At 39.7% G+C, this 22910-nt stretch overlaps 1 protein-coding gene across 2 annotated transcripts in view; it reads right to left on the reverse strand.

The window, feature by feature from the left end:
• Nucleotides 1-2006: 2006 nt before the first annotated feature.
• Nucleotides 2007-22910, reverse strand: part of AFAP1 (actin filament associated protein 1) — a 111094-nt gene continuing 90190 nt past the window's right edge. Inside the window, exons 10-18 of one of the 2 annotated variants that reach the window (XM_036382373.1) lie at nucleotides 21494-21705; nucleotides 19886-20031; nucleotides 16351-16468; nucleotides 14654-14911; nucleotides 12793-12907; nucleotides 11382-11546; nucleotides 10621-10811; nucleotides 9796-9957; nucleotides 2007-5455 (exon numbers count right to left, since the gene is read on the reverse strand). In XM_036382373.1, coding sequence (XP_036238266.1) covers nucleotides 5429-5455; nucleotides 9796-9957; nucleotides 10621-10811; nucleotides 11382-11546; nucleotides 12793-12907; nucleotides 14654-14911; nucleotides 16351-16468; nucleotides 19886-20031; nucleotides 21494-21705 — 1394 coding nt within the window. In that variant the 3' untranslated portion in view covers nucleotides 2007-5428. The remainder of the gene's footprint in view (nucleotides 5456-9795; nucleotides 9958-10620; nucleotides 10812-11381; nucleotides 11547-12792; nucleotides 12908-14653; nucleotides 14912-16350; nucleotides 16469-19885; nucleotides 20032-21493; nucleotides 21706-22910) is intronic. The other variant, XM_036382375.1, reaches the window with a different exon arrangement.

Here is a 22910-nt window from a genome sequence, read left to right on the forward strand (position 1 = left end):
ACATTTCTTTTTGAAAACCTCATGGCTTTCAAAAGCTGAAGCAAAATAGTACAAACGTTGTACAGTGTATTTTGAAAGTGATAAAAGGATCCATTCCTGCCATTACAGTACCATACCAAAAGCTGATTTCAAAACAAAGTTCAAAATCAGCAGTACATGCCAAAACCAGGCTAAAGAAGTAAAAATTCTAAGGAATAATTTAGTGAGAGCAATTAACAGTCTATTTAAAAATTAGTAGTTAAACCAGGAATTAAGCTTATGTTCAGCTCAGGACCATGTAACTGCAACTCTGCTGGTTCTGCAAAATCTAACAGGAAAATTATTCCTTGTAATCAGATTACTGATGAGGAATACCCTTGATAAGATTTTTTTTTGTTATCTAAATTGTGAAGCAATAATTTTGCATTACCTTGATCTGAAAAGACAGGTTCTTGCTTTAGAAGTCAAATTGAAAAGAATAAGATACGTGGCTGTATAGAAGGGAATGTTTTTGTAACTGCTGGTGTAAAAAAAAAGCATTTTTCTGTGGAAGAAAACAGCTTCATTTATCAGCAGTAATATGTCAGGAGAGCAGGGGGAAGCACACAAGGACACATAAACAGAACACACTTCCAGCCCCCTGGAGCTGGACTTTTCTGTTTTGAAGCAGGGAGCTTTGTGTTTGACAGTTTTAAGTAATTCCTTTCTGCCAAGAATTTTGTTTATTGTTTATGGACCCATATAAGCTTTTAGCATCAATAAAATTCTGTGACAAGCTCTGTAGCTGAATTGGGCAGTTCTTTTGAACCTGATCATTGATTTAGATACCCTCAGTGTTTGTACTGTTAGTGGCATGGACTATTGGCAGGTACTATTTTGTTTCCCCATGTTTATAACCTGTTAACACAGTCCCCTTCTCAAAGTCATTTTTTTTCACACTGGGATGACCTTATCTTTGTTTTTCCCTTGAATTTCATTGTAATATGACAAGGATTTTTCCTTGTCTGGAGGGATTGCTGTGCTCCTTGTACCTATCTCCCATAGAGTTTATCTATTTATGGCAGTCAGAGCCATTTGGATAATGTTGTATAGGTACAAATGCAGATGATTGAGACACCAGCAATGCAGGTGGTTTCCTTTCTTTTGCCATTTGCTTCTGCAAGTCTTGTGAATCAGACAGAGACTAGAGATACTTGCTGCATTTTAGACCATAAGGATTATGGCAGGTTTTTTTGTTTTTGTTTTTCCTGTTGCATTTTTAGGTTAATTTTTGTTTGTTTTCTTTTTTTCTTTTTTTTTTCTTTTTTTTTTTTTTGTGTATTTTTATTGTTATTTTGCAGTACATAGACCTACCTATTAAAACTCCATTATGATCTTGGAGGCTGTAACTACAGAGAAAACCCCAATTAGCTACTTCAGAATATTGCTTCCCTCAGTTTGGGAAAATGAAATGTATATTCTACTTAAGCTTTCTACTTTATAAATTTGGTAATAATTGTGGTGTAACAGGAGCAAGAGCAAAATCTAAGAAAAGCAGCAAGGAGTAATTACAGCTTTACACTTCTCAATCTCATCTGTCAGTCATCTATAAGAAATTGCTACATTCATCTTTAAGTAGCCTGGTAATCAGCTCAGTTTAATTTTAATCCACTTTCATGTCTTAGAGGTAATTTTTAATGTTTTACATATTGCATAATTTACCAGTGGCATTGACATCTAAGCAAATTGGTGCAGATGCAACAGGCAAGCAGAAGTGCTGCTATGAGCTCTAAATACATCAAATTCCACATTTCCATTGCCAAGAGAGTCCTTGGGCTGCATTCAAGTTGCAGGAGGTCACTGCTCAGTTAAATGGGGACACAACTGCTGCCAAAAAATACTCATGATAACATCCAAACATTTTTCAATGACTGGCACGGGAGAATGGTTCTCAGCTGAGTCTCTGTTGTGGGAGAGCTGCTAAGGTGCCATCTCAGCACCTTAGGGTCCTTCTGGAACTGACAAACACCAAGAAACAACACTGCAAATCCTTTTTTTGACAGATAACTTTATTAATAATGGTCTCGGATCTGTCGCACCTACCAGGTGCCAGTCTTTTTTCACACTTTGCAAGACTTTCTGAAGAATAAACTAGAAAGGCATAAAGTTAGTTGAAGCTACTAAGACACACATTTGAAGGTTTGTCTATTTTGGACTTTTGTTCTTTTTTTTTTAACAGAAGTGTCCATGAATGTGTGTCAGAAAAAACTTAAATACACTGAGAAATACAGTAGAAAGGCTATATTTACAGACAATTGTAATGGGCACTGCCAACATATCCAATAACAAAAATAAAACAAAACCTTTTTTTTCATGTTTCTATCATGCTTTTTTTCACAGAGATTTTTTTTTAAATATGATTTTGTTTTTTAAAAAATACAATAAGGAAATAATTACATTCTTAATATGAGAACATTATCATACAACATACACCCTAGGCCAATTAATTTGAAAGTGTCTAACAAAACTTGATACTAAATTAATATTCTCCATTTGAAAAATCAAATTGCCACAATCATCTCATTAAAAAAAGGCCCTTGATCCCCCAAAGTTACGATCTGGGTTTTTTATAAAAAAAAAGCATCACCCATTTGAAAAAAAAAAAAACAAACAAAACAAACAATTTAAAAAAAGCACCTGGTACAGTAACAGGCATTTGGTGAGGAAGCATAAGTGTAACATTTTCTTAGAAGACATAGAAATGGTTCAAAATCCGAGAGTTTTCTTTTAAAACAAAAGTCATGCTGCTCTATGGCTGAGTTTGCCTGGTGATCCTGGCATCTAAAAACAGTGAAAAATACAAGTTCTGTTGCTCTTTATAAAAAATTGTGCAGCAATAGTGCTATTCAAGGCAACAGAGTCCATTTCACAGCACTGGGAGTGGTCTACAGAGAGGTTATTTCCCAAGTTTTTTGGTTTTCTTCCTTTCAGAACCTTGGCTGTTACACAGAACAGACTGAAGTGGAGGTGGCTTTGTGGAGCCTCTGCTGGAGGAAGAGTGGAAGATGTTCAGATCAGGGGGCAGCCCCTGTGCTGCAGGCACTACAGGGGCTCAGGCTGCTACAGGTGCTGCGGGAGACCTGCACCTACAGCAGAGCTGAAGGAGGGCTGCACCACACAATTCCCATTTACCTGGGCAGAGACTGACACACATCCACCTCAGGCATAGATTAAAACCTGTCCTTGCCAAGGAATTTTTTTTCCTTTTTTTTTTTTTTTTACCATTGGATAAGGGGGTGGAAAGAGACAATGCCAATATTGGGTAAACAAGACAAGTGATCTGGCTTTTGACTACTCTGCATTACTTCATGTGGGACCACTTCTTAAAGGCAACTGTTACATCACTGCTAACCTTGACTAGAAGCCTAATTTGCATTATAAATATGTACAGATATAAATTAAATATTTATTGAAATATACAAATAAATAACTTAATTTGAAATAAAAAGCCTAAATGAACTTACTTTTGCTTCAAATTTGTTTCTGCTATTATTTATGGGAATTTGATGCTGTTTAGTCCATAGTCACACAGTACAGAATGTGCCCTCAAGTTAGAGAGTTAATAAGTAAGTAACCTAAACTAATATTAAAAAATTGTGTTTTCAATGAAAACCACACTGACACTTGCTTTCCTACTGTATCTGCATTCCTGTGGCCCTTTGTACCAGGAAGCAAAGAGCCTCTTCTCATGCTGGGCTCCATTTCTACACTGCTAAGGTCAGTGGGGTCCCTGGCCCTAAATGCATTTGGGAACAGGACACAGCCCCATCTCCTGGCAGCTGTCAGGTCTTTCTGACAGATCTGTGCCTTCAAATCCCACAAGCTCCTGCAGGAGGCCCTCTGGAATCCAGCTCAGCTGAGAATCCCAGTGCACCCCCAGGAGCTGCACACGCCCATTCCTAAAGGTAAGAGATAATCTGCAGGCTTGGCCACGAAGGGATGGGATCCTTGATAACTGCTGTCTTGCCAACTTCTGTGATTTTAATTGCAGTCTTAACTAATTATCAAGACTCCAGCCCTAACATCTGTGATTAAAACACTACTCATATTTTGAGGTAATTTTTAAAATTAATTTTCTACTCCTCACAGTTGAGGAGGAAAAAAATCTTGAGAGTATGATTGAAAGCTCTCCAAAGGCCTAAAAAAAACAAAAGAGAAAACTTAAAAGAAGCCATCTGATTTATATATTCTCCCCCCAACCCCCTTCTGATTTTTTAAAACCAATCTTGAGATTTTGAAGGGCTTCAGTGGCAATTTACTGCATGTAATTTCTCAGGAATGACATGGATAAGAGACAAAGAGATTCTTGTAATTTTACAGACTAAAATGCAACATGCTATTTCCTAGTAATCAGAAATGGACCCCTGTTTGAGAAAATTCCCAATTATTTGTTAAACTGTTTATAAAAGAATCTGAAAATTATTACCTTTTCAGTCCATCCTCCTCAAAAAATAATAGCTGAGGTCTGAAAACAGACAAAGGAAACTAAGTACAGCAGTGTTCTATACCTCAAGTTTAACAATACTATATTATAAAAAACAAAACAAGACTGACTGCATAAGTCATTCTGAGTTGCCGTTATCTGTTGAGGACTAAGTTCAATTGTTTTCTTTTTATTCTTTAAAATGTATAGAAAAGAAGCAGTATCTAAAAATACCTGTTTGCCTTTTAAAAAAATCAGGAACAAGTCATAGTTCAAGAACATGACCTTTGAAAATGACTGGTGCTTCAGAACAGCAATAAAGAGAACGTACAAAAACGCATCTGTCTCGAAGTTTGGCAGCTTTTAATCTCCCCATGACAAAAGCATCTGTCTGAAAAGTATCCAAAAATGCTTCACCAATGAGTCCTTGTGGCCCTGCAGAGCTGCTGGGCTGAGCAGGCACTGCTGCTTCTGCAAGCACATTTCTTCAGCTTTGTTTTGCCATGTGAGCAGCCACCAGCAAAGCCTCTGCTGATGAGTTAGACCTGCTCTGTGGCAGAGTTCCAAAGGCAGTTTTAACCTGCAGGAGTCAGGATTTCCCACCAGTCTTCAGCAGTGGTCCAGCCGTCTGATGCACTATGATTAACACTGCTGGTTCCTTGCTGCTTCAGCAAAGTAAACTTTCAACTGTGACTTTATGCTCCTTTTTAGTTCCTATGGTTGGGGTTTTTTTTTGGTTTTCATTTTCTCTACCAGTGAAGTTGGAAACAAGGAGTTACAGCTAATAAAAAGGGGCACACGTAGTTACACAGCAATACAGTAGAGGGAATACAGGCAAATTAGCGCCAAGCTACCATTAACTTAACAGAGTTATAAAACTTCTCATGTTTTATCACTTGATGTGACCTTCCAGGTGAGTCCTTTGCAGCCTATGTCTTGGTCTGTAGTAGGTAAGGCCTTTATGGAAAGTGAGTGGCTTTGTTACGTTTATGTTCCATTTTTCATCTCCCATTCCTGGAAAGGGGAAAAAAATACAGAAAATGTTATAACAATCAGGATATTTCACTGATGTCATTGTATCTGCTGAGCCACAACTGAGGTCAATAACGGTTTTTTCATTAACTTTGCTGGATTCAGCCCAAAAATTAGTAAGGGAATGCTAACAAGTATATTCTGATAGTCTGATTGCACAGCATCCACCCTTCCACAACTACATACAGCAACATATTTCCTAGTGCAGTGCAAATAAGCCATGTTTGTATTCTGCAGAGGGGACTTCTGGAGCAACTGACACCCCACAGCTGGTGTAAAGCACTCAGCTCTCCCTGAGTAAGGGAGAGGCTGATCTAAGCACACAAGGCTCTCTAAATGACTGCTGTAAGACAGCAGGAAGCCCTCAATATCTCTCAGAGCTGACACCAAGTGATTGCTTTACTGCTCTTCAATTTTTTTTATTATAAGTAAGACTCATGGCAAACACATAAATTTATGACTAAAAAGAGCAACTTAGCAGAGAGACTAACAAACAGGGTTAAGAGAAACAAGTCAGTTTGCATTGCATTTGTTTCCCTTATAGATAATCCAAACTGAGCTATTGCCTGGCAAATTAAAGAAATTTTGACTTTCTGTGCCTCAGTTTCCTCACCTGTTAGCTGAGGGCAGGGACACCATCCACAGCAAAACATGTAATCTATAATGCTTTTGGCCATTTGTCTCAGAGCAAGGTATTGCCATTTCTTCTGCCACATAAGTGAAAATCATGAGGTTGCCACAGCTGAGCCCCCAGGTCAGTAAAACTTGTGGCTGTCAAATGTCACCTACAGCATCTCCTAACAGCACACAGCAGCAGAAGGGCTGAAGCAGGATGGGCTCACCTCAGGACATCCACACTGCACCCCTCCTTGAATCCCACCCTTACAGCCTCAGGAACTACTGAAGATCCACAGGAGGTGGCCTCTGGCTCCAGCAATCCCCTTGGAGGAACCCCCCAGCTGCTCCTCGCCAGGCACTGGGCGCTGCAGATTCCTCTCTGACCCACCAGAGAGAGACACTCTGCAGGCAGCCTGCTGACTTGGCTTCCAACCTGAATTCCTGAATTTAACACTCATTCCACAACATTTAAGAGCACTGATTGAAATCCATTACTTATGCACGTAAATAGCTGTTCCTGCTGCTGAAAGCAGTAAGAGCATTAGTTTGGCTCTTACAACAGCTGTATGACCATGACACCTCTTCAGCTGTTGTAAAATAACAGTAAAGGTCACAGTTGATGGCTGCTTTAGCAGTGTAAGAAAAAAAAAATCCTTGGGTTTAACATTAGACAATAATTTACTTTGTTTCTAAACTCCTGTTTGGTTTTTTTAAAATTTAAATGGTGCTTTTACTAAAATTCAATGTATTATAAATATTCAGTTTTATTCTTCAAATTATGGTAATTCTAAAGTTAAAACACAGTACTGGCAGAAATTAGATTACTTTAAAAACTCTATTAAATCTGTGTTCTCTATAGATATGCTACCAAAGCTTAAAGGAAATCCTTGGCTAAGCAACTGGGAGGAGATTTTCTTTGAAGTGTTAAATAAGGCTTGAAAGCAGAAGCTTCTTTTGCAGGTGCAAAAGGAACTTTTTGTTTCTTTCCACTGCTCCTGCAGGCTCACACTAAGGAAAGAATGTCTCAGTCAACACTGACAGCCTGACTGGGAGCTGGGAAACTGGGACAGATCCTTTTCTTCTCCAGTCCTTGAACACAAGCAAGATGTAAGATGCTGACATTCACCAGCCCAGTAGTTTCAAAAACAAATCAGAAGTACTAATTTCAGTTTTCTTGCTGCACATAACAATTTGGCTTTAGAAACTAATTTGATATTTAAATAAATATGTGAAATGTTTAAATAATTGCTGTACAGCAAGGATTTTTGAATCTTTTTACTTCTCTAGGACTACTGACGCAGAATATTATTTTCTGTATTTTAATTGGAGTTTCCATTTCTAGCCAAGTACAGATTAGACAAAATTGCAATTAAAATGCCTTCTGGCTTCTTAAAAATATGCATAATTACTTTCTAAAAAAAAAATTAAAGACACTTGTAAAAAAGTAAAGTTTAAAAATTCAAATGTATGTATGCGTATGTATGTGTATATATAACGTGTGTCCTGAACAGCCAATCCCCAAATCGCTGCTCTTTCTTAACACTAGATCTGTCTTACTGCTTCTCTCTGTATCTCCTTCTAATGTTAGTGCATCTGAGAGGAGAAAGCTTTTGGTGGCAGAGTTTCCAAACTTGCTGTCCCAGCTGTGCAGGGCACAGAGGCACAGGGAGCAGCAGCTGCTGCCTGGTGAGCATGCTGTGACACCAGGCTGGCTGTGACACAATGCAAGGAAAAGGCCAAGAAGGGAGGCATTCAGTGCATTCAAATACAAACCAGGGGTAAAAACCATATTCTGATATTTTGAACATTTATACAACTCCCTCATAGCATCGGGAGAGGTGCCAGCTGCTGGAGATGCTGGGATCAGTTTCACTCCCACAAACTGCACTGACATCCATGCCTGGAGAGCCAAGTCCTGCTCTGGGATACTCATGTGTGACACCCTTTCCTGACCACATCTACAAGGCCTGGGCTCACTAGCAGCTGCAAAAGGCCAAAAGAATTGAGAGCCAAATTCCACCCCCGCACACGTACAGCGACCCCTGAGTGTGGGGCGTGCTGCAGATGTGCACCTGATGGCAGCTGTGGCTGCCAATGGGCTGGAACAGATTGGGTTGCACTATCTAATTCAGCAAAATTTCACTCTTAATATTTAGTGCATGAGGTTTTAGGGAAAAAGCTATTCAAGCTGAATTGGATACTTTGAGTTATTTTTCCCAGCATGGGAAAAATATGCTTAGTTGCTCCATATCCTTTTCGATTAGACTAATCCTATATCCAAGATTCCTCTGCCAAAAAGCTTGACCAACTTATGGTGCCATCCAAAGCACACCGACACCAAACACAGCAGGGCTTTTCCTGTATGGTATGTGCTGAGCATAAAAAATGTACTACAGGAAGGTATTCTTTACACCAAAAATGTTTAGGTTTTTATAATGCTCTGGTTTCTCCAGCTGTAACGATTAGATGTCTGGATTTAGTGTGCCTGTCCAGCACAAATCCATGCTCCCATTTGCAAGCACTGTGCTCTGCTAGACCACACTCCCTGAGTATTGCTGAGCTACCATCCAAATCTAAGACAAAGTGTACAGTTAGAGATGATATCGTTATGGCACAAATTAGGCTATAATTGGAAAACACAGATAAGCTTTAGAGCATATAAATCCTTCCTCAGATTTGAAACACAAGCTGCAGACTTCAAAGTTGATTAGAACTGAGACCTATTATGCTGAGTGTAATTATTCTTAGTTGGATTTAAATGAATCAGACTAACTGGCAGGAAAAAGCAGTTGATGTCCACGCAAAGGGGGAAGAAGAAGAGTGAGAAAGCTGTCACAAATGGTGTATCAGGAAAAATAATTCTATTATAATAATTTAATAATAAAATAATTTTTTGAGATGCTTATTTTTCAGTATCTACTACATTTAGGTTCCAGGCTTATGCTCAGACACTGGAAATGTATATAATCGATGAATACGTGTAACAAAAGTCACTTGAAGAAATTGGAAATAGCTTTCATGAACGACAAGTGTTTATGATTATTGCTGTTTATAATTACAACTGGCAGTGAACTACTAAATAAACAAAAGCTTGGGCCCAGCACTATTACTGCCACCCTTGGTTATGTGTTGCCCACATGTTTATGCTGCCAGCAAATTCAGCCCAGAAGAATGGTCATACAAATCCCATTTAAACTAAACCACAAAAATTAGAAAACTTTAACAATACAAGAGGACAGCAAATTTCAGCCTGGTACTTGCAAGACAAAATTGAAGTCATTCAACTTTTATTTTAAATGTACATTGAGCAGATACTTGCACATTGTCATTAATTATAAGGTTCTTGCAGTGGCTGGAAAAGGTCAGACTCAATCTTGTGCCATTTCTAATCACTTATTGTAACAGTGCTCTTTTAACCACTTCTCTGCTACACAGAGTAGTGGACACATGGACTGTCTACACCACAGACTACTTACTTTGCAAATCAAGTCTAAAAAGCAACAGAGAAAAACATGGAATCAGAGTACAGTCAAATCTGTCTCCCAAACTTACTTACCAACTCTTCTGCAGAAGGTTCCCCAAATCAGCAGTATTTATGTAGTAATATGAATAATTTACATATTCTCTTCTTAAGGCTAAATAAGACTTTGTAAGAAAGTATGAAAAAGCAGAGAAGAAGACAATTAAGACACCAGTGCTCTCACCTTTGCTTTTCGAAGGACATGGCCTCGACATGGAGAGTTGTTTGTTGAGGGAGGTCTCTTCAGAGCTGCTGCACTGTTCACAGGGATGGAGCACTCAGTATCACTGGTATCACAGCTGGAGATGGGAGAGTTTTCCAACGTTCGGTGCTTGAAAATTGGAGACTAATAAAGAGTGAAAAGCCTATATTGAGTTTCCTCCAAGTAGTCACACGTGCAATACTTTCTACTTTATATTCAGAACTGCAGAACTCTTCTTTAAAGAAACTATATTCATAATAATGATGATGAAAAGAAGATTAGAACAAAAGAAACAAAACAATGTACATGTGTGTTCTGTGATGAAAATTGAAGTTTCTTTTCTGTTAAAGGACTATGGGTCTGATTAAACAACTATGGATAATCCAGAGGAATTGATGTATCCCTCTGATATTTCTGTGATGGCTGCAGCCCTTGCAGAGTGTGAAACAGCTGACAGGGGAACAGCACAAGCAGTTCTTCATCACTGCATGATGACTTGGTGCATTTAAATCTCGCTGGGCTGGAGCAATGTCTTGGTTCCTGCACTTATACAACCACTGAGGACAAGGTGTTGGCTTTCTGCACATTATCCTAACATATCCTGCCTGTGATTCCCATGTCTACCTGTCCCCCCCTGCTGCAGGAAATGCAAATAACACAGAAAGGCATTTAATTCTGCTCTTAATTTCTCAGGCTTAAAAAACCATTATCCAACTCTCAGTTCCTACTCATTTTTGCTGGAGCTGGGAAGGCTGAGCACTCCCAGCCCATGGTACTGGGATTTGCATGTTCAATGGCTGTGCATACCTGTGGACTTGATGTTCCTGATTTGGGCTCAATAGCCAAGCCCAGTGTGATGCCACCAGCCAAGGCTTTCTTAAGGCTCTCCTTCACCTCAGTCAGTTCCAGCTCCAGATTTACACGTTCAGCCTCCTTCTGCTTACATTCCTCTTCCAGCTTCTTTAACTTGTCTTCAAGAATCACTTGGGTCTTCCTGCCTGCCATTCACAGCAATTTTATTATTTCAGTAATAATAATGTTAAAGTGACACTTGGAGAAATTATTTTCTTTCTAAAAAGTAAGGAAACAAGCTCTCTACGTATCAGTGACCTGAAAAAAATAATTAGGTCCTTTACATAAAACACTTTTTTAATGTAAAAAGTTTAGTACCATAAATCAAATGCCTTCTATCAAGTGACATTCTTAGATATCTAGTCTGGTTTCAAATCAGTATTGTTTTATTTTTCTGTATCATGAAAATATAATTAGCTAGTGACAAAAAACTGATTCCCATGTTCCTCTTATCTGAAGTTCTCACCACTGTAATTCCTTAGGTATGCGTACAAATACACATGCATAAATAAAAATAACGATGTACACTTACACATATGTATTTTTATCTTATACATTTTGTATCTATATAGAAAGCAAATATAGACATTACAGAGCATTGCTCAGCATTGAAACCTAACTTTGTTTAGGGTGACATTCAGCACAGAATACAAAGGTGTTTGGATAGCTAAGCCTAATTCTCAGGTGAGAATTCAGCCCAAAAAAGCACCTCCTACCAGCATTGACTTCAATGGCAGCACGCAGATCTTTCCTTTCTTTCCGGAGCTGGGCCAGCCTGTTCCGAAGGGCTTCTTTTTTCTTCAGCAGCTCCTCCTCTTTGCTTTGTAACTTCTTTGCATCTGCCTCCACACGATTCTTGCCGTATTTGTACTGCTCTGCATCTGCATGTATCAGATTGTAGTTAATTAGGGTTTAAATTAACAGCACAACCCTGAACTGGTCCCTGAGACTAAACATGACATGAAGCAAGCCACGGCTCCCCACGGCAGCGGTGTTGCAACTGGATGATCTTCAAGGCTCCCTTCCAACCCAAACCATTCTATAATTCTATGGTTTGAGGAAAAGGTTTGGCCTTCCTCTTCCACTGGCTCTTTCTCAAGGTCCATGATTTCTGCCAAGTTCTGCAGCACAGCTACAACAATGATCTGGGATAGAGTTTGTTCTTTATATTTACATGAGGAAAATGAGAAATACCAGTTACTTTATAGCACACTGGTTTTGAAAAATGGCCTTGCCTTTCTCTGTAGCTCAGAAGACGGAAAGGTGGCTCCTCTCTAGCTAAGAACCCTGCGTTTCTAATTGAAAGGGTCAGAGGAAAAACCACCTGCTTGGCCTTTTGCCTGACTTTTATTCCTACTTCAAGTGCACATCTTTTCTCACCTTACATAAGAGAATACAAAGATGTTCACAGTTCTTTGATGCTTGGCAGCTTTCTTTTTCTTTTTTAATTTCCCATACAAATGCTTTCATTTCGTGGCTCACATATATTTGTGATCTGATTCATATCACAGCTCCCTCTATAGCTCTGCTCCAGTTGCAGACTAAAAGAAGATAGGTCAGCTAAGAGATCACTTTGTCTGTCACATATCTGAAGGCACACTCTATGATAGGAAATCATTCCTGACAAAGAACTGTTGAGCCAGTTTTAGTCAGTTAGAAGCTATTTACTTTTGTCCAAAAGTCCAACACCAATTTCTCTTGTTGCCATTAAATCCATGGTTTCTTAAATAAGACTTCATTAGTAAGTCCACTTAAGAGCAACACAGTGTTCTTACATCTATACCAGCTCCTCATCCTCCTTTTTCCAACAGGAAGAAAGAATTCCTCTCTGCTGCAAATGAGGAATCATTATCCTTCTTTTTTCCCTGATGTCCTCATGACTTTGCAGCAGCCACAGGTCCACATTTCATATTTATCATTCTCCCAATATGACAGGCACCCTTTTCTTGTGTGGCGTGGCTGGAATTAAGTCACCAAAGTATGTCCTGTTCAGTCTTGGCATCTCCTCCTCCTCAGCCTCTCAGCTCACAAAACCACACTGGTTCTGTACCATGTCTGCTAAGAGGAGAGCCCTTCTTGGCACCCTCCTGACTGGCCCAGTGAGCAGCAGTGAGGACAGACACTTACTGGATGCCGTGCGCTTCACACAGGAAACCGTCTCGGATTTCTTGGGCTGGCTGTTTAAAGTCCTCGCTTTTCCGGTGATCCCATTAGCAGTCACAGGAGGCTTCTTGCCTTTAAACTGTTTGAAAACAAAAGTACACATGGGCTCCAGCTATTCCCGTGCCACTGGCCATTACTTTCACCCTTTCATCAAGGGCAGAGCGTGACAGAAAGGTGCTTGCTACATCAGAGAGCCTTAATAGAGCACATTGATTGAGCTGGAGACGGCGCTTCCTCCAGAGATGCCTCTGGGAGCTGCCTGCTCAGCTGGAGCCGTGCCAGCAATCACAGGATAACAAAGGATGAACTCCCTGGTTCTGGTGGCATCATGGTTTCCAAGGCATTTAGAACCCTGGCATTTACAGTATTAAGAAAGCCACTGCAAGGCAGAAAAACATGTACCTTTGAAAAATTTTTTACAGTAAAGACTCTTGAAACACAAGTTTTTCAGAGTTAATTTCACACAGTAAAACCTACTAGGGTTTGCCACACAAAGAATTCAACGTTATTTCATATTTACTATATGACCTTGCCATCCTTGTGGATTTTTTTTTTGAAACAATATGATTATTACATGTTTTTAAGTGATAGGAGTTAAGATATCATTTTCCCCTTATACAACTTCTAGCTGCTACTTAAAAGCTTTTCTTACTTAAAAAAACCCCTCTCGTAATGGCCAGACAGGCTCACAAGATTACCAGGAACAGAGCATCTCATGTTAAAGGGATTTCCATTTAGAGGACTCACAGAAATGAACTGAACTCTGGAAAGATAACCCTGTCCTGACTAGTCATAGTGTCTCCCTGGAGGATGCTCCAGCCAAGCACAGGGCACATGTGTGCCATGCTCTGTTTGTGAGGACTGAATTGGGAGAGCACTGAGAAGCTTGCTGCTGCAGTAATTTATTGCTCATGTCCACCTCCAATTCTGCAACTGCACTGGATTCCAATATTCCAATATGAAGTTTTTAAGGGTTAAGTGAGTTAACACACAGTATGATAAGTACCTTATACAAGGAAACATTTATCTTAACTGTTCCATGTCAGATTAGATTGAAAACCACTCATCACTCTGATACATTCACACTGTGATACATTGGTTTAAGCCAATGGCCACCTTTCAAGAGACCAGCTAAGGGCTGTGAGCAAGGCTTGCTCTGCTCCCCTGCTGGGTTGTGCCCATCTGCTACAAGGCTGAGCTCACAGGACTTCATTTGCTCTGTAGGTTCATGTTTGATGTACAAAAGCCTGCAGCCACCCTCAGAAAGCAGCAGAGACAAAGGCTTTTTTTTTTTATGGGGAAGAAAATAACAGGCAGTAATAAAAAGATGGTGTATATGAATATATACAACATAATTTACTGAATATATAACATCAAGTTATGATATATATGCATATTCACAAAATATTTAACCATAGTATACATGATATATAGATCAGTACAATTCTAAAGAGCCAAATTTGCTGTCACAGACAGGTCACATGTCACCTATCTTTTTTTTTTTTTTTTCTAAGACATCTCTGCCTGAGGAGCCAAAAGGCAGCTAGACATGCATTCAGGTTAAGTGTAGAAGGTCACATTGATTTTTTCCTTATTATTCACCATCTGTAAATCATCAAGAACATGCTGGCAAAGCCTTTCCCAAGTACCACTACTTCCACATTGGAATTTACACCTTTGCAAATCTGCTTCATTTGCAGTGGGCTCATAACTAAACTCCAGGCACTTCAGTGCTAACACTAAGGGACTCTAAGAGTCCCTTCAGATAACAACCAGATAAACAGAACAAATAAAAAGCTTTGTTAAGTATTAAACAGTACAGTACCTGCGAGCCAGATCCCCTCCCCACAGCAGAGGTATTAGTGACAGACTGAGCAGAAGACAGATTGGATGAGACAGGGTGTTTGTAATGGTTAGAGGAGAGTTTGTCAGCAGATAACCTATTGGCTTTCCTGTCAGCTGGCGGATAGCGCGCAAAGATTTTTGGAGACGGCAAGTTATCGTACAGGCCTGCGTTATCATAAAGCATTTCTTCTCCAATGTTCCTGCTACGAGAAGAAGGAAAGCCATCTTCTGGTTCCCACTGCAACACATACACCTCAGCAGTTAGTGAACAATGCACCATGCAGAACCTCCTAAGTGAAATTAAAACATTAGTGATGCTTTGGACTCCAGCAAGCCCTCAGTGCTTAGCGAGCATACACCCTTACTACTGACACTATTTAGAAAGTGGGGGGAGGACATTGTGTGGAAAGCAAGCATTGCATTCCATGGCTCACAGCCTCAGCCCTGAGTGCAAGCAAACCTAGCACCCTGACTATGCCTTCATCACCCAGGGGGCAGAGGCAGACTGTGTTAGCAGGGGGATGCTCAGTTTTACACAGATGAGTCCATGGGATTACATCTGGTACTTCAGTTGTTAAAAGTAATACAGCCTAGCAGTTATCAGAAGCCAAGTTTTTTCTAGCTTGTTTTTTTAATTTCTTCAGGCTACATGTCTTTCCCATGAATATCAGCTGCTGGTATGCTAGAACATTTTATTTGATGGAGATTTATTATTCTGAGCTACAAGAACTAAAATAGTTCCTTTTTTTGTTAATTTTTAGAAAAATGGAAATCTCAACAACAGTACTCCAGGATTCATCTGATTAACCTTAAAAGAAACCAACCTGACTGCTAAATAACCTTCCTTAACCCATCCTGGCCATGGCAGTACACTACTCAAACAAAGGCATGAGCACATCCAAGAACTACTCAAAGACTGCTCCCCACACAAGTGATCATGCACTGTTCCCAAGAGGGGATTTCTAACATCTTTTGGACATTACTGTCATATTGGAGGACTGAATGTCCAGTTAATTTCGCACTTTGAAACTATTAATTTCTCTTGAGTTCGTCCTTAGTGGGGCCTCAATTCAACAGCTCAAATTAAGAGCTGACATAGGCTGTAGCTTCCCTGCAAACCTTCAACCTTCCTGAGGACCCCATATTGCTATTGGTGAGCATCCACTAGATGTTAAATCCTCTTACACATCTGCCTATGATCAGCTCTGCAATTTATGAAGATGGAAGTGACCACTGTGGTTCTCCTTTGGGACAAGCAGCACCTGCAATCCTCAGGAATGCAGCCGCAGAGACTGAGAAGTGTTTGGGTGTTGGTGTTTTTTTTCAACAGACATCAAAAAGTGCCTGGTGTAACTGAGTCCTTAATTTTGCCCTTTCCAGTCTGATCTAAAAAAATACCTCCTCTAGTGAGTATTGTATTTAAGGACTTGGCAACAAATCATCAACAGGCAACTGCTTTCTAAATGCACATTGGCTCACAAGCAGCTTAATGTAAACAATATGTCCCATGCCCTTATATTCTATAGGTATGAGAGGAGTCTGCAACCCCCAATCAAAAAAAAACACGAGTTCATCTGGAAACTGCCCAGTGAGGATCTTTAGATAATACAATTTTCAGATGTCCACATGGCAATGAACACATGCAAAGCATTTGCTGTGTGCAGGCTGAGCTCTTACCGATCCGTTGATGCAGGGAACATCATCGTAATGGAGCGCCATCCCGCTGGGGCAGGCGTAGCCGTTGGCAGCGCTCCCCCGGTACGGGCTCGTAGATATCACCCGCCTGTTCATGAAACTGAACAATGCAAAGAGAAAATAATAAGAACCAGCACTCAAACCTAAGCCTAAGTGATGATACAGTGGTAAATTCCCTGTGCCTGGTTGTGCAGCCTGGAAGCACGCAGCTTCTCACTTTCCACAGGGTGGTTTTTTCTTTCTTCGCTACTCACACGTTGCTGCTACAGCCAGCAACACAACATATGTTCCTGTTCTCCATTCTTGCAGTGGGGATATGGCTGTGTGAAGGCCAGGAGGGCAACAGCTGTAATTGCTCAGTGGCATGTTTACATAGGAACCTGCTGGTCTCTGTTACACACCAGCCTGACAGGGTCCCAGAAACGTTCCCTTGTTGTCTGCACTGGGGAGAAGCAGGTGTTTCTGTGTGCATGCATGCCCAAGGGGCTGCAAACTTAGGAAATAAGAGAACTAAGAATAAAATCCAGCAAAAATTCAAAAAAACCCCACATAATTTCGATGAAATCCAAGTTAACATATCTATAAAAATTTCCTGAATAATTACTTCCTCAAAACCTGGGAATTCTTCTTTTCTGTATCAGGACTTTTGGCTGGCTATGGCACTATGCTCCCCAACCTTCTATGGGTAATTTTACATGCAAATACTCTATATTTGCTCGTTCTTGATCTGTTACACATGGTGGACCTGAGTCCTCTGGAAACTTCAAAAGGGATATACATTTATATATATTTTAATTTTTTCCCCTTAGCCTATTCCAATCAACACTGTTGCTTAATAATGACTCCAAGGGTGAGTCTTCCTTTGTAGCAACTGCTAGAATTGCATAAGGCATAGAGTGAGATCCAAAATAATTCCATTCCTACAGTTTCAGGTGTACATAAATGGGAAAACAATGTTTTCCATCCCAAACAATGGAACTATTCAGAGTCTGTGCTGACATTCATAAAATATGATAAAGCACTGCTAAAGCAGAGAGGGTCTTCTGTGGTGCTGGCAGGAGCTCAGGAATGCTGTGGTTTCAACAGTTGCTTTCTTTTGGCTCTGGAATAACACGGAGTCTGTTGAGTTTCTCATTCAGAGGGAGAACTGGGGCTCACCTGAGCCACGGGAACCCTGGGCTCACAGGAGGGATGAACCTGCCCAGCTCCATGTGAACCCTTCAGGGCAGTGTGGGGATGGAAAAAACATTAGACAGAAGCTTTTCTTACTTCAAGCAAACTGACAGCAAAAAGCCCAGGAAAAGCCCATGATAAAAATGTTTTTAACCTTATCATAACTCATACCTTGTTAGACATTATTAGAGGGCTGCATTTGTTTACTGTTCTTGAAGAAGAGCATTACACAAATGTTTCTGGTTGGTGTGAAGTACTGAGTTTGGAGTTGTTGCTCTATTTCTTTCTAGTTAAGAGGCTTCAATTACAGCAATATACAATAACCATGTCTGAAAACTGGGATATTCATTAGTGGCATCTGATGCACTTGTAGGAACTATTTCCACCACCAAAGGAAGGCAGGATTTATCTCAGTAATTGCAAACAATTCATAATCATTATTTCAATAATCCTCATTAATCATGTTTTCAGGTGCGTCCATGCAAGTTAATTGTATTCAGAAACTGCTAGAAGGAAAATGGAGAAATTTGCCTGGAAGCAAGTTTCCTTAGCTTTTCCTCCATACCTAATGACTTAGGTGAAGGAAATTGATGGGACTGTTAATGAGGAGCTGATAGTTTTGCAAAGCATCAGTCTTAATAAGTGAATAACCAATAATCTAAAGTGACTGAGTGATAAACTAGGCTTTAATGATAACTTCCTTTAATTTGGAATACTGATATTCATTCTATAAAGGGCAAATGTAGTAGTTCATTAACATTTAAGTACCATTGTAATTTCTCCTCATTTTCTAGCAGTAGTTGAAAATCAGCAGACAGCTACTCTATTGCTTATCAGCAAGCCCTCACAGGCTCTTTAAGACACCCAATGAATTTTAATTAATTCTTAAAAGGGAAATTCTGCTATTTTGCAAGTTGTTTGACATTGCTTTCTAACAGTGGTCTAGTTGCATATGTTTTTTCACTTGGCTCCAATTAGTACCACATTTGTACAGAAAAGGAAAGCCATGCAGAATTCAGGGGGAAAAGGTTACCATACTATTTCTCTTAAATGTGGTTATTGCTAGATGCTGACTGAAGCAAAAATACATGTCAACAAAGGAGAAACTTTTTGGGCCCTATTAACTTCTAAACAAATATTAACGTAAGTCTGAATGCTAAAAGCATTTTAATTCTATCAAAATTATCTGGTTTCCACAAAACTGGGCTTGTGTTAACACTGAGTCACTTTGATTTCCATCAGAAACTGGACTCTCATTGAAGCTGGGCATTTTCCCTCGTTAAATTCTCTTGGAAGCTTGCTAATGGCAATAGGATCATCTTTTGGAAAACTCCAAAACTTTTTTCCTTTTTTTTTCCCCCTTCATTTTCTGTCTGTTCAAAGTCATGATGGGCAGATGGGGTGTGATTCTCTAATGTATTAAGTCACACAAATTCCAAATTAGTCTGGGGAGTGTCATCTTGCAGTAGGATGAGGGATGATGCTTTTGCCAGCTGTCTTCTCAGGCCACCCACTTCCTGACCACAGGGAACAACTCCAGCAGGGCATCCCCCTGTCCCCACTGTTTCTTCACTCCTGTTTATAAAAACCTCATCTAGCCAAGGAAAAATGATGGGTTTTCCCACCAAGGACTGCTTTAGTGCCTCAAATGATTTGAACATGTAAATCACTGTATCTGTTAAGTATGCCTTTCTCCTTTTAGCATATGATCAGTAATGGCAAAGCCACTCTATTGATTTGCAATTTAAACAGTTTCCATGCTGCACTCTCTAGGCACTTTCTCAATTTCCACCTCCTATACTGAACCTCAGAAATTAATGGAACTGGGTGGATTTGATAAAGTTTTTAATTAATCAGAAAGAACTTGAGAAGGAAACACTGATTATGTGACTGTCCAAGATTTAAATTTGCTATATACTGCGAGTGTGCAGCATATATTGATCAATAATATGCTGTATATTTCCCTGTATGTACAGCAAATACAGCCAATAAATGTGAATTACGTAGCTGCATATTTCAGAGTATTTGTTCTCTTTCAGGAACAGCTCTAAGACTTTAGGTAAAATAGAAGATTAAAATACAGCATTTGATAAGGGGACCTACTGAAAAAAAATCAGTAAAGATTTGAGTAAAGTTGCATACCACCTTGCATCTTTTACAGAACTTAGCAGGATTCCAACAGAATAATCATAAACACATCTAACATGCTGCAATGCTGAGCCACTTCAGGAGTTCAGTATGTGGCAAGGGGGGAGGTGGATTTTGATAAGCAGTGCTGGCAGTGGAGCTAACACACGGCTGTGCATTCCCAGAGCCCTGGGAGCAGCACTGGGAACGCTCTCACCAGAAGGTCTGCTTGGCAGCCTGGATCACGCTTGCCGTCATTTCCACGTCGATGTAGTCATAGTGCAGAGCTCCAGGGTCTGTTGAAGACCCCGTTTCTGCCAGCAGAATTCCAATCCATCTGCCCATGTCTTCTGAGGAGGAGGCCTGTGAGGAGAGGGCAAGAACACAGGTCAGGTCTTGGCTCTGCCACTGGGCTGAGCATGATTGCAAAATGCACATTCTTCTCGGCTGACAAATTGCTACCACATGGTATGAGAGGCTCTGGTTTCATTCTGCTGAACTCTTAAAAACCCCAGGATTTCATATTAAATCTGCTTTGCTAGAAGGAGGGCACTTTAACTAAGCTATGTGCTCATCATTTATGATGTAATACAAAGTGGGCAATCCACTAAAAAGACGAAAAAATAATCATTTAAGGCCAGTGGATTTAGATTCAAGTAATGCTTATTTTAGACTTCAGAATACTGAAAGCTTTAACATAATTATTTTCTTATGTTAGGCTGGAGGATTTTTGGACAGCAAGACTCCTGAGAAGAAAGTGTTACTGTTAACCAGAAACAAAAGGGAAGAGGGAACAAAATAGTGAAGAGATTTTAATGTTACTTTTTGAAAAATTTTGCTACATTTGTCTAAATGATAGCATTCATCTTCCTGATACACAGGTAAAAGCATTAATACTATTAAAATAATTGAAGTTTTTTTTATATTTTGCTTCAAGTCACCAATTCAGAAGTTAAACACTAGCAAAACAAATATTGGATAGAAGTAGCAGGGGAAAGGCAACAATTTTTCCTTAACAAATATAGTGGTTTCTAAATTTCTTATTTTTACGTATTTCGTTGCTTTTCACAGTTCCTTGAGCTGTTTTCTATTTTCAAATTCTCTGAACTGCTGTCATATAACAGGCCTGGTTGCAAGGACAGGAGACTTGATGTGTAGTCAGAAACCCAAAGTAGTCAAAGTCCCTGTCCTGCCACGAAAGTAGAAGGTTGCCTCCTGCTCATTATACTTGGCTTTAAATGTCTTCTTATTTTAGGTTTTACAAGATGATGAATAAAGCCCCTATAGAAAGCCTGACCCACCTAAGACAGACAAAGGTGTGTATATGTGAGGAGAGTCAGGAGATACACCAGGCTGATGGCACACTGCATATTCTGAAATGCATAACTGTATTAATACAGACACAGACTAAACAAAAGGAGTTCCCATAAATAGCAACAAAAGAAAGTTAGGAGTTTTAGAGCTCTCATCAACAGTGATCCATTATTTAATTATTGCCAAGTTATTTACCCTAAGTAATTATAATCCTGATATAAAAGTATGCCTAGAGAAGGAGCAGGGATATTCTAGCACCAGGTCAAGGGGAGGTCAGTGCAGAAAAAAGTATTTTACTGAGAAGATTTCTGAACTACATTTAATCTCAGTTCTTTCTTTGTTTGCATCATTTACTACTTCTTTCCTCCTTCCAACATTTATTGTTCAGCTCTGCAATAGTATTATTCTGAAGATTTCTTTTTTTTTTTTTTTTAATGGGCAAACACAGGCTGTCTGAAAGTGCTTCTCTGATTCACCTTGTGGGAGCTGCTAAAAGTCACAGCCACTGTACCTCAAGCACAGCAACCTCCTGCCCGTTCCGGAGCAGGCGGAAGGTCAGGGGATGCTTTGAATCCAGCCCCAGGATGACTTCACAGCCACGGAGTGGGATGGAAACAATGTGTGTCTTCAGGTCTGTCCTGTCCTTGTGGAAAATGAGTTTATTGTCCTTCACTCTGCACCAGCGCTCGCGCCAGCGGTTATTAGAGAGCACGTTGAGATATCCTGCAATAAAATGAAATGTGAGATATTTTACTCCTCGCTTTTTCTGAAAAGGAAGAAAAAAAGAAACTCACTTCTCAGTGTAATGCTAGCCTTTAAGTAACTTGTTCCTCTTCTAATAGAAAGTCCAGATGGATTTTAGGAAGACAAGTAAATGACCCTGCCCCACTTCTTTTAATGAAAACTCTCACTGTGCCAATAACCAAGAAAAAGCATATAAATATGTGATCCAAAGGGCTGTTCTGTGTCAGTGCCTGCAGCAGTTGCACGTGTAGGAGCACACAGGTCCCCAGGACTTCAGTAAGAACGGGAGAGGGACACTTATGAAAAGAGTAATATACACAGCCAATGTGCTCACTCTGCCTCTCTGTGGGTAATGACTTTGGTAACTGTGTCTGACCAACTTCTTCTGGGAAAATCACAGCTCATATTATGTAAGTATGTATTGAGCTACCTTGTGTAACATCCAAAAGCAGTGTTTAAATGACCTAGGAAGTGCTGATGCTCTATGTTCTAATTACATTTAGAAAGAAGAATGCACATCTGGATTGCCACACTTGCAAACCAGAACTTAAAAGATTGTTACCTTTACAAATAGAAATAAAATTCATGTTGATTTAAAATTCAGGAAGTAATTATGATACAGAATCCTTACATATTAAAATGCATTAAAAATTTTCTTTTAAAACCACCCAGTTTTCTTACCATGCTCTATATCAATATAGTGGCATATAATATCATCAAACAGGCAGAGTTTTGTGGTTTTCCTTCTCTGTGCCATAGCAACAATCATTCCAGACTCAAACATTACAATCAAAGCAATGCCCTTTTTTCCTGCCTTACTAGAGTTTGGAAATAGAAAAAAAACCCAAAAAAAAAACCCAAAAAAAAAAACCAAAACCTTTTACTTTTGCTTCCACATTACAAATAGTACATGAATTCAGCATGTTGCTGCTTCCAAACAGGCTAGGAGGAAGGAAATAAATGATATCTTGCAAAAGCCAGAAGTGAGGTTAAAAAGCTGTCTTCTATCTCAGACATGATTTTCATTTAATCCTGTTGGAGAGCTCTCTCTTTGGTTTTCATTAAAACTATGACTTATTATTCATTTTTCTAGGTCTTCCTTCCAACATTATGGTTCCAATGTCAAAGTGTGATCCAACAGGATATAGCAGATCAGAATTGTGCACATCTTGGAAGGTGCTATA

Source organism: Molothrus ater, chromosome 4 (genome assembly GCF_012460135.2).
Source record: "Molothrus ater isolate BHLD 08-10-18 breed brown headed cowbird chromosome 4, BPBGC_Mater_1.1, whole genome shotgun sequence".
NCBI lineage: Eukaryota > Metazoa > Chordata > Aves > Passeriformes > Icteridae > Molothrus > Molothrus ater.